This window comes from Typopeltis vanoorti, chromosome 10 (assembly GCF_054136105.1).
Source record: "Typopeltis vanoorti isolate ZY-2024b chromosome 10, IOZ_Tvanoo_1.0, whole genome shotgun sequence".
Taxonomy (NCBI): domain Eukaryota; kingdom Metazoa; phylum Arthropoda; class Arachnida; order Uropygi; family Thelyphonidae; genus Typopeltis; species Typopeltis vanoorti.
This window is the reverse complement of record NC_143558.1, coordinates 40,523,197-40,535,725: the sequence shown is the minus strand read 5'-3', so window position 1 is coordinate 40,535,725 and position 12,529 is coordinate 40,523,197. Positions and strand designations below refer to the sequence as shown.

The window sequence follows — 12,529 nt, the reverse complement described above, 5'->3', positions numbered from 1 at the left end:
TCCAGTAGATATGTATGGATGTGAATGCTAGATTATTAAGAAGAAAGAGGAATTGATTTATTTGAATTATGAGATTCGAGAAGACTATTATGAATCCTACAGACTACCAGCATGAACAATAACAAGGTTGAAGGAATGAAAAGAAGTGGTAGACCACAAAAGAGTTGGATGGACAATATTATTATTATTATTATTATTATTATTATTATGTGACACCTCCAGAGAGTCCAAAGATTCATCGAGGGAGAGTGTGCCAACATCATCGAACGATTGACTCCCTTCCAACTACTAACCGCGCTCAAACTTGCTTAACTTTTCGTGAACAATTAGTAGCAGGGGCTCTACCAATCGATCAACCTTTGCTGGCAAAGGTTGGTTGATTGGTAGGGCCTCTGTTAATAAAACAAATGAACTTACTAAATTGAACATACAGTTGATGAAAGAAAGGACAAGAGACCGAGTGGGATAAAGATCCTTTGTTCACAAGATTACCAAAATTCGAAAAGGACTGAATGACAGATAACAACAATGCAACAATTGGAAGAACACCCGCCAAGACTGGGATGACGAACCACCATTAAAAATAAAGCATAACAGCTTTTTCAAAATTAACCTAGATAAAAAGCTTACATACAAAGAAAAACAATGAGAGATCTGTACATGGAACTAGGGTGGTACTATGTGAACTAGAGAAACGGTATCACCAATGATTGCCTAATTTAAGAGATGGAAATCCAATTAGAGATACAAGAAAATAAAAGGTCGACGAAGTCGATTTCCTCGCCAGGTTATTCCTCCCTTATGTCGAAACCCCCTCATCCGCATATTACAATTGGGAGTATGACGACAAAGCAATTCGCCAAATTCAAGTTAACAGTCAAACAGTCAAGAACGGAATGGTAGATATTCTCCAGCAACTTTTTTAATCATTATGAGAGAGCCTATACCAATGATGCTGGGGTGATACAGAACATTGACGCCTGGAATATAGCAAGTATGCTTGAGCGACTCAGCGCACTTCAAGGTAGACCCATAACATCAGACTACATTTCTCCGGCTTTCAAATCTCAAAATTCCAGAAAAACACTACGTCTGGACGGGCTAGATTTTAAGAACACTCGTAAGATCGGTGTAGATTTTATATTACATATCTAGCCTCAATTTGAAAAACGGTTTTATCAAATGGACACATATCCACTCATCATGTAAGTAGATACACGGTTTGTATCCCGAGAAAAAAGAGAAGAGACCTGAATAATGTGGGCAGCTAGAGGCCCATTTCTTTGTCCAATACATATTACAAGCTATTCACAAAGGTAATCTGCAACCACCTAAAATCGGACGTAGGAGATATGGTTAAGAGCTTAAGTGAACGGAGTTACAGGCAGGTCGATGGGCCAACAATCAATTTCTGCTAAGAGGTCTTATTCGCCTCGTGCCGAGCAAATAGCTCCCATTTACACTCGTGTCAGTGGGCATGAAAGAAACCTTCCATGGTGTAAAGTGCAAGTTACTACGCTGTATTCTAGAGGAAGCCGGTATGGCTCCTTGTTTAAAGGCAATGATCAAAAGTATTTATGATAACGCCACGACGTCTATCGCCATGAATGGTTTCCTATCTGTATCCTTTCCCGTATGCAGAGGGGTTCGGAAGTGCTTATGCTGAGTCCCCATCTTATCTTTATTACTAGAACCAAGAACTTCTGTAGCTCAGTTCGTTTCGACGACGCATTTTGGTTTGAAAGATATGGGTTCTTATCCCATCTCAGAAGCGAAGAACCTTTTGAACTTTCATATGAGTTAGCTGGTCTCATATGGAGATAGAGGGTTCTCCCGGAAACTCGGGTTTTTCGTCCCTCAGAACAGTCAAACCGCTTATTAGAACATACGCAATTAACACACATAATACACACTGCCTCTAGGAAGCTACAGTTGGTCCCCCACCAAAGGACCGTAACACCAGACAAGAAACCAATGGACAAATAGTCCAGCGAGTCCCTTCACCAATACACCCACAGCAGCGTTCAAGAGACTCGTTCTATCCAGGCACCAGCTACGGGATCATAAATATATAAAAAAAGTAATAGAACCTTTTTTAAATGAAATTAACAATTATCATGCAATGGGAGGAGTAGCGCTGCCTATAGGCTCCAAATGGAGGAAGACGAAAATAAAACGTTTTGGAAAATGCCCCTGTGCCACTCTACTGTATGGTTTGTTACCGTATAGAACATAAAACCTACTGAATTTCTGTTGCGAAAACCTTTCCCCTTTCATTCAAGTCATTTTTCATACAATGGAAAAGAAACGATCATAAAACCGTTATAGTACAAATGTTGCTGCATACAATTAACATCACAGATGCATAGGATAAAAATTATTTATACATTTGTTTAATTTATTTTTGAGTCATAAGAAACATAGGCCAATATCCTATGTTTCTTATGACTCAAAAATAAATTAAACACATTTATTTTTGAATAAATGTGGAAGTGGCGCTTGTGTCCTCTGTGCTTGGCCGCACGAAGTTAGACCCGGTTCTAGTCTAGTCACTGACTAGACTAGACTCAGAACTTTTTCTAAGCCTATCTTCAACCGGTTCCCGAGTTAGTCATTCTCTTGCACGGGCAAGTGGGATTATCCTCCCGGAAACTCGGGTTTTTCGTCCCATAAACTCAAGAAAATCGACCGTAGTACCCATATTATTTCAGACAGTGACATATCTTGTTAGGATTAGGTACCAAGAAATGGCAGTACTTGTTTGCTAGCCTCTTCATCGGTGGTTGCTATAATTAGTGATAGACATGCTCCAGCTTTCTCTGATTGGCTACCGGTGGAGATTGAACTGCCCACTCAGTCTCCAAAAGCTAGATAGGATATAAAGGCCTCGCCTACTCTCTATTAAGGAATAAAAGCGTTAGTTGATTTTTTTAATATTTTTTAGAAACATACGATATATACGCAAGGCTTTTGTGCATCTCCCTGACACACGGGCACAAGGAGGATTGACCTTACTCATCTTAAAATACTCATATTGTACCAAAATGGTTAGAACCATATGGAAAGCATTGGCATTAAGTAACCAATCACTAACCTGTTTGAGGACCACTGGCGATGCTATGGAAGTGGTGCCAAAGTGGTATTATTCCGTGTATACCAAACACCAAAAACATTTTTAACAAACGGGATTTGGGTACTTCAGCTAACCCCGAAACAACTGTATTGGATACTTTTTGATTTCTTTGGTGTTGAAACTCCTGATATGGGCACGAACGAATAGGTGCTATTTACAAATATCAAAAACAGCTGGGGAAACTTTTTCACCAGACTTTGACTTGGAAGATCGTTTATGGCCGACTGCAAGTGAATTCGCAATATCGGCCCCGACAATGTGACTCTTTTGTGATGTATGACGAGTAATTGAAACTGTATGGCACATTTTCTACCTGCCCACCAGTTTAGCATATTTGGAAGAGGTTTGCAGAATTGCTCAAGAACTACAAATTCCCCTCCAGTGAGGAAAATTCAAACGTAAATGTTTTTTTTTATCCTCAAAATATCACATTTGGAAGCGAAAAACATCTCCTTACTGAGGAAAACAGAATTTATGATTAAAATAGGAACAGTTTCTATGGTTATCTCCCATGATTCCAGAACAGGAGAGATAGCTCTTGGGTGAAGAACGGTTCCTAAGGAAATGGTAGGCGACCAACAATTTTTCACATAATGGAGGGAGGGGGGATTAGAAGGTGGCATTTAAGTCATAACACCGTTAGTTTTATGACTCAAAATTTAATTTCAATCTCATTATTGTCATTTTAATTTAGTCTAAACTAATTTTATTACGAGAGGAGGAAGTTGACCAATAATAAACCTGGACTGAGAAGTCCGACATCGAGTTGGTCGTCAGCCCTTTTTGGGTGGTCTTTTTACGACTTGTCTCCCTGTATTATCATTACATGACACTTCCAGGGAGTCAGACTCATCGAGGGAGGGCACTTACTCTACAACTCTCTGTCTTCACCACTCAATCCACCAACTACAACTAACCGCAACTACGTCAACGCCATCTACCGCCCACCATCATCACTAGTAATTTCACCGATAACCACAAATATCCATGCCCATTGCGGGATTCGAAACCGTAGCCTTTTGGCTGGAGAGTGGATACGCTCACCACTCGGCCAACCAGGCCGGTAAATTTATTATTATTGTCTTATCTTATCCAGTGGGTTTCACAGGCCTTTAAGCGCCCACAACCTTCCGTAATCGAAATACGAGGATAAGCGGTCAGCTCTATGCCTGTAGGTATTCATGACTGTAATCCATATGCGTTCATGGGGGCAGTTTGCCTGCTTGCGGGATGAAAAACCGCAGATAAACTGGCGAAAAAAAACCCTGTTGTTCCATGTCTAAGGACGGCTAACTTGGCTATGGGAGATCCTAAAGTTCCTCACGTCGTCGACGGGAATCGAGCCTAGGACACTCCTATCCCAGGCATATGGTTGCAAAGTGCAAAGCCAGTAGGCTAACCACACAGACATTGTTTCATTTCCTTCGTTGTGTTTTACATGATTTTATTCTTCGTTATACTAGTTTTTATAGTATTTTTAATGTACTCTCTTTTTTTATTTGTTTATTCTTTTTAGGTTTTTTAGTGTATTTTCCTTTTTGGGCTTTTTCTTTAATGAGTAAAAAGTCAAACGGCCGTTTTAGACCCCCAACAGCTGAAACTAGTCAACCTAAGATCTCTTTTGCTATCATGCAATCTGTTTCTCTTCCTCGTTTCTCTCTCTGCTGAATCTGAGCGTCATTTATACTCAAAAAAGGCCAACGATGAGAGACGACTTGAACTCAAACAGTATATGCATATTATTTATATGTATATAATTATTATAAATATGTTGAATCTATTTGTTATATATATTAATTTCTTTTAATCAGACACATGATATATATATATATATATATATATATATATATATATAACGTTGAAACGTTATATATTTATATAACGTTGAAACGAAAAATCATGATTAAAATCCGTTAAGATTGGCTTCGTAACTATTTAAGATGCACTGGTCGCTGTCCACTAGGTGTCAGGAAATTTAATAGTCGTTAATAATAAAAATACTAAGATTGAAACATCGTAAAATGTGGTGGGTGATGGAGCTGAGTATCGTGCTGTTCAGTGGTGTGTGTGGTATGCGAGTTGTGTACGTTTTTTGACAATTATTTGTTGACGTTGTCATAGTTTCAAGATATTTCACCGTTGGATAAAATAACGAATTTGTACATGTTTTTTACGTCTCAGAAATGTAAAAAAATTTACTGATATACAAATTGCGATGTGGTAAATGTCTAATTAGTTTCAAGGTAGCCTGCTGATGTCTTGGTTTAGTTTTCTGTGACGTGGACGCAAAATGATTCAACCGTTTGTGACCACAAACTGGAACGCTACGTTGAAACTTAAACATTATAACAAAAAGGCAACAAAGAAGTAACTTACCATACTGACATTCTTCGAGGTAAGTTTCTTCTCAAATGTTGTTGAAGCAGGTAATATCGGGTATTATCACTTCTGGGAGATTCAGCCGAACAGGTATACTCTTAAGTGATTTAAACTAAAATATTTGAAATACTTTATTTTTTTTAATGGTTATTTATTTTTGTAGAATGCGTATTTTAATTAATTAAATTAAATTTTAATTTTAATTGAATTATATTTGGTTAGAAATTCTTAGCGTAGCATTTAAAAATGAATAAAAACTCATGCTGTGAGGATTTCAACGTTATTAAAAGAATTAATAGCGAAGAACAGATAATTTCCTTGGTAATTTTTCATAGCATGCAATTCCATGCTTTTTTGATATATACCACGAACGGAAAGAACACCACTACCTTGAACACAACTGTTGTTTTAAGATTGTGACTGGTAAGATTAAAGACAGTCTCACCGAAATTATCCCGTAACAGTAGCGTATTTAATATTCCTAAGAGTGTGTGTGTGTGGGGGGGGTGTAGTGTACTCTCTACTCTGGATAATAATGAGGGATTGGTACATAGGTTTCAGTTTCCCTGTAGCATGGTATTATGGGTTTGGATTTTCCTGGATCTGTTATTGACATGCACTTTTAGAATTTTCCTATATGCTAGTAAAGGAAAATGGATATTGTGCATGTGATATTTCGTTTACATAGTATGTTATGAGATTAATTTTCACTTTTATCTGATTATTTTCATGTGTGTAAAACCTGTTTGATACTCAGCTTGGTATGATTTTACTTTTCAATCTCGGATAATTATTCCATACTAATATTTCTGTTGTACTTTGCATAATATTAATAAATTCCATATGTTACATGTACAGTAAAAAATTTAATCTTGATTTAATAATAAATTTAGTTTAATCCTTTATCCAAGTGTAAGCAAACAAAGTTTGTGCCCGAAAATATCTTTGGGACCGAGGTAAGGTGGTGCAACTCCGAGCAAAAGTGGACCAAACTCTCATCACTCCTTGTCTCAGCATCTCCCATAATGCAAAGCACATCTCCTTGCAGACATGTACTGCTATGCATTAAGGGAAGGGCCACTACCCAGACCAATTTCGACCTTTATTGAGGTGTATTTAAGTAAAGACCTCTCTAAAAATTAGACAATCCCGAAAGATCGCCCAACTCAGCTTTGTTCCACTCGGTGACAGGCTCACCCCGTCATCAAGAAGAACTTCTCAACATTGGCTCTACCCAGTGGCAGGCTTGCCTCGCCACCAGACAGAGCCATAATCTCAGCAGTGGCTCTACTCAGAAACAGACGAAAACCTACCCCAAGCAGAGCCTCTCATATATATCCAGCATGGGAGGCAAACCCAAACATGGAGATACTAAGGCAGAAGCAATAGGAGAGGTCATATTTACCTATACAAGTTGCCAACAGGTGTACCACCTTATTATTGAATAAAGTGTAAGCAAACAAAGTTTGTTTGCTTACACTTGGATAAAGGATTAAACTAAATTTATTATAGTCTATCCAAGTGCAACATAAACTTCCAACATCTTTCTCTAAATCCAGAGTAATTCAATAATAAGGTGGTACACCTGTTGGCAACTTGTATAGGTAAATATGACCTCTCCTATTGCTTCTGCCTTAGTATCTCCACGTTTGGGTCTGCCCTCCAATGATGAGACCTCATGGGTCTGCCTCCCATGCTCGATACATGAGAGGCTCTGCTTGGGGTAGGTTTTTGCCTGTCTCTGAGTAGAGCCACCGCTGAGATTATGGTTCTGTCTGGTGGTGGGGTGAGCCTGCCACTGGGTAGAGCCAATGCTGAGAAGTTCTTCTTGGCAATGGGGTGAGCCTGTCACTGAGTGGAACAAAGTTGACTTGGGCAATCTTTTGGGATCGTGTAATAATTTTTAGAGAGGTCTTTACTTAAATACACCTCAATAAAGGTCAAAACTGGTCTGGGTAGTGGCCCTTCCCTTAATGCATAGCAATATACATGTCTGCAAGGAGATGTGCTTTGCATTATGGGAGATACTGAGGCAAGGAGTGATGGAGTTTGGTTTACCTTTGCTCGAAGTTGCCTGGTGTTGCACCACCTTACCTCAGTCCTGAAGATATTTTCAGGCGCAAACTTTGTTTGCTTACACTTGGATAAAGGATTAAGCTAAATTTATTATAGTCTAACCAAGTGCAAAATAAACTTCCAACACCCTTAATCCTGATTTCTTTCTATGAGTTGATTTTATTCTTAGTCTTATTAGTTATTCTCAATTTTTTAATGGTATATGCCATAATATTGTAATTAATGAATTCTTCCTCTCTCTTCCATCATCTTTGTGGATGATGATGATGAGGCTGAATGAACGCTTCCTATTTCTGTCTGACCCTGGAGAGTCCAAACAATTCTGTCCAGTTTGGTGTTGCTTGTTGTGATTTGGTTTTCCAGATCCTCTTTTATTTTGTCTATCCATCTAATTCTAGGCTGCCCTTTGGATGTTTTACCTTCCATCAGTATACAGGGCTTTAGTTGGTAAGCTTTCCGTTCCCATTCTGGTCACATGGCCAAACCATCGAAGTCTTCTTTCTTGGATTTTGTCCATTATTGTTATTTCTTGTTTTAGTCAATGACTTTGTTTCTTAGTCTATCCAGCAGAGATATTCCAAGTAATCTTCTTCAATATGAATTAAGGAAGATGAACTGTACAATAATGTTAAAAAAAAACCCTTCGCTATTTGTACTTCTGAAACTAATAGTGCAGCATGTTTCAGTTATGTAGAAGATAACTGTTTGTTGAGGAGTCATTTTCACATGGAGAGCTTTTGAGTTTATTTAAAGTATAACATATAAAGTATGTAATGAGACTACAACAATAAATAATAGGTGATCAGCCATTTTTTTGTGAAGCAGGTTCTTTTAATGGTTTTTTTAAATATGGATTGACACTATTATTTTCTATGATGTTTCTGTGAAATTAAATTTGTGGGAGGCCAGCACTAACCATCATCCACACAATTCGTAAAATACATCTCCTTGAACTCATTTACTGCAAACTTCCTCAAGTAATCCATTATGCAAACACTACCCTTTATGCAAAAGTCTAGTCCTCAGGTCCTTGAAAACCACACTCTTAAACAATCTTCAGAGTGAGCCTCCCTTGTCCTATCTCTTACTCTCATGAATTAGTCTTTCAAGAAAATACCATAACTCTTCTTAAAAATTTATTTTTATCATATCTCCTCTTTTCCACCATCAGCTAGCCTCTGTAACACCCAGATCTTGAGTCTGTCCTCATAGGGAGCATTTCATAGACAATTTCACAGTATTGATCACTTTTTTTTTATTTTTTTTTATGTGGCTTCCAGCCATGAAAAGTTCGTGTAAACCTATAGTGCATTCATTCCATGGATAGGCTAAGGATTTTTTTCTATTTATATCAATTTATGATTTTTTATTTTATTATTTATTATTTATTTATTTTTTATCTCATTCATAGAACCAATTTTTCAAGCCACTTCAGGCCTTTAATAAATAGGAGAGTAGTCTCACACCAGATGATTCATTTCTTACCTGAATTCATCTTTCACCCTTGGTAACACATTCACCACCCTTCAGGCAAATAATTAGTTCTCATACCAAGCTAATCCACACTCCTACGGTATTTCTAAGGTGATCCATTCCCTTTCTCTCTCTCTCTCTCTCTCTCCCTTCCCATCATGAAATTGAAGTATTTTGTATCAATACTATAAATCTCTTTTACGAGCTTATGTTTTTATCACATCCCTTTATCTTTTTCCCATTATCCTTTTACCATAATGCCAGCCTGTTTAAGTCCTACAAGATCTCTACATCTTGATTAACTATTGCTTTTCCTAGCTTTGTATCATTGGAAATCCAAATTTTTCCCCTTAAATCATTTGCTGTCAGAGCTGGAGGCACACGGGGCAGCAAAATTGGCATAAACTATATGAAAAATAAGATAAAGGGGCGGCAAAATTCCTAGGGGTGGCCTTGTTTCTTATATATCATCAGTGTACAAATTAAACAACACTGGCTCAGGTATAAAGCCTTGCTGTACACCAATAGTCTCGGATCGATTCCTGCATGTTATCAGCCTCCCTCTTATCCCTATCACTGACAGAATTCCATGTTATGCAAAATCCAGCAACATCATTGTGTAGCCATTTTCTTTATGCAACTTGACTGTCACTATTATAAAATGAGTAAATTACTAAGGCATGACCCCCCCCCACACCATAGAGTATCATATTCCTGTCCACCTATTCCTAAACCTTGCCTTTTACCAACTTGCTATAATTTGCTACTGCTATCTGTGTCTCTTTTATGTAATAAAACCATTTTGTCCTCTTTCCACTCTCTTGGCACAAGAATTGAAACAACTTTATCAGAGGAGCTGCTGATTTTCCCTTTCACATTCCTGTAATACATAGCCCAGTATACCATCTAATCCCATAAGGTTTTGCAGTATCATAAACATCACCAATTCATCCAGCTCATTTCTCACATCAGTCAGTGGCACATATTGCACTGCAGTATCCACCTAGACTTGAACACCCATTCAAAGTGATCACCCTAGTAACTCAATTATTTTGTCTGTTTTTTGTTCCCATCATCATTATTAAAATTATCCTTGTATAGTCTTCCTTTTACTTGCCACATAGTGACAGTATCCCAGTCTGCGCAGCTAGTTTCTCTCATCTGCTTTTGTCTTCCTTATACTGGTTAGCTTTTTTTTGTCTGTGTTGCTCATGAGCATCCTGATCATCTTTCCCTTTACAACCCAGATGCTATCTATGATACTAGTATACTTTAGATTGACCAACCTCTTGTGGATGGGATTCCCATAAAAAGAAAAAATTGCTTTCTTTTTTTTTTTTTTTTTTTGCAACTCCTGCTTAATGATGCTTCTTCTTATAACTTCTACTTGATTTCTCTTCCTGATCCTGTGTATATAGGGGTCAGGAGGAGTCTAATGCTGCTTTCTTCAAACATCCCTTACTATCTTCCACACACTCCTAACATTTTTATCCTTAGAATTCTTATGCAATGGTGTACTGCCTACTCAAAGCTGGCTTCTCTGTGTGTCATTCACCTGTCCTGTAATTCTACATACAGTATTAGTATTATTTCCAAGCCTCCATTGAGTCCAAAGACGGATTGCAGAAGTTTGAATACTTGCAGACCACAATAACTGTCATACCTTGCTTTGAACACATTCAATGTTGGAGCATTCTCCACCCATTCTGGCAATGCACTCGTTCACCACCTGCCAAGCAAAAAACTCTTTCACCTCTTTACTCACATGACTGTTGTACAGCCTTCAGGGACAACCACTAGGTCTTACATCACCTATTATCCTATGCATTAATTCCCCTGTATCTATTTCATGGGCTCCTCTCACCAGCTTATACATTTCAATCATATCACTCCCCCTCCAACCTCTGAAGATCACATTCCCTTAATGTTCTCAGGTTCAATATTCAGGAGTCCTGAGACAGTCTTAGTTATTCACCTCTGCGCTCTCTCCAATGTTTCCCTATCACCGATCTACTCAGGTGACCAGATCTGTGCACAGAAATCCAAATAAGGTCTAATTAGCACCTTAGAACCATCATGTACTGCTTTTAAAGTGAAAATTCTGCATGCCTTTGAATAAGTCAGCAATTATCAATTTTATAATAGTATTAAAATAAATACAGAACACGTTTATCATATAGTTTTGGTTGGCTGAGTCCAAAATTTCAGTATCTAAGAGAATGCTTTCTTATGTTGTATTCTGGGAGTGTGTAGATTAAACATTGAGTCAGTGGTCCTCTGTGTTGCTTCTCTAGGTTATGGAGTTCTGACTCAATTAATATGATTAGTTTAAAAGAAAATTGTTCATAGAAAACTATTGAAATATTATTATCCAGGCACCTCTACAGAGTTCAGATTCTTTGCTATGACTTCTTAATCTCATTCACTGACTTGGAATTATCTGTAATAAAATAATTCCAATCATTCACTCTCCAAATAACAAACATAATTATCACATCCTTGTTAACTACATTTTTGCTCAACATCTTGGGGGGCCTCTCTTGTTCTCTCCCTTGTTGTCCTATTGAAAAATTAAATGATTGTACCCTTATTTTCAAGCTGAAATATTATTCTGAAATAATACGTAATTGTTATTTCTTGTGATATGCTCTCAAAGAGACATACGAAATACTATGATAGTCCAAAAGATTTAACTAGTTTACTTTTCTACCAAGTAATGAAACATCTCTTCCACTCGGAAGAAAATGGATGTGACTGTGCAACCTTGAAGTATTCCGCTAGTCGCCCTCATTCTCAATTCCACTCCACCATATACTGCTCTCTGGTGTCTGTCTGTTAGCCATCCCCCCTATCCATGCAATGACATCATATCCATTCCCATTTGCTCCAACTTTTTTAATAGTTTTCAATATGGTATTCTGTAAAATGCTTTTGTGAAGTCCAGCAGCATCATGGTATAGTCATTTCCTTTATCCAATTCCACTGTCACTTTATTATAAAATGTGAATAAATTACTAGACATTATTTACCTTTTATAAAGCTGTGCTGCCCACTTTAGAGTATCGTATTTCTATATATCCACTGTTGGATTTTTTTTACCTTTAACTAACTTTTCCTATATTTTAACAGCCACTCCTGATATGTTAATTGGTCTTTATGAGATCACTTCTGAGTCTGGTTTCCACTGATCGGACTGCAATAAAGGTTGAAATCGGTCTGGATAGTGGCTCCTTCCATAATGCATAACATTATACATGTCCACAAGGATATGTGCTTTGCATGTAACCATAATGCAAGTGATGTGAAGTCATTAGTCTCTGTATACAAGTTGCCCAGTCGTGAAGTAACGTCACACGCAAACTTCGTTTGCTTACACTTGGATAAAGGATTAAACCAAGAATATAATTTCTTGGCATCTTTAATTTATAAATTGGTCTTTAGTTTGCTACTTCTGTCTTGGAGCCATCT

The 12,529-nt window shown here is 37.7% G+C and overlaps 1 protein-coding gene across 2 annotated transcripts in view; it reads left to right on the top strand.

Moving 5' to 3' along the window:
• The first annotated feature begins 5,145 nt into the window (after nt 1-5,145).
• Nucleotides 5,146-12,529, top strand: part of Klc (kinesin light chain) — a 261,355-nt gene continuing 253,971 nt past the window's right edge. The window contains exon 1 of one of the 2 annotated variants that reach the window (XM_090399037.1): nt 5,146-5,528. Coding sequence is in view for 1 of the 2 variants with exons in the window: in XM_090399036.1 (XP_090255162.1) it covers nt 5,545-5,602 (58 nt within the window). In the remaining variant the exon portion in view is untranslated. Of the gene's footprint in view, nt 5,603-12,529 lie in introns of both variants that reach the window. The other variant, XM_090399036.1, reaches the window with a different exon arrangement.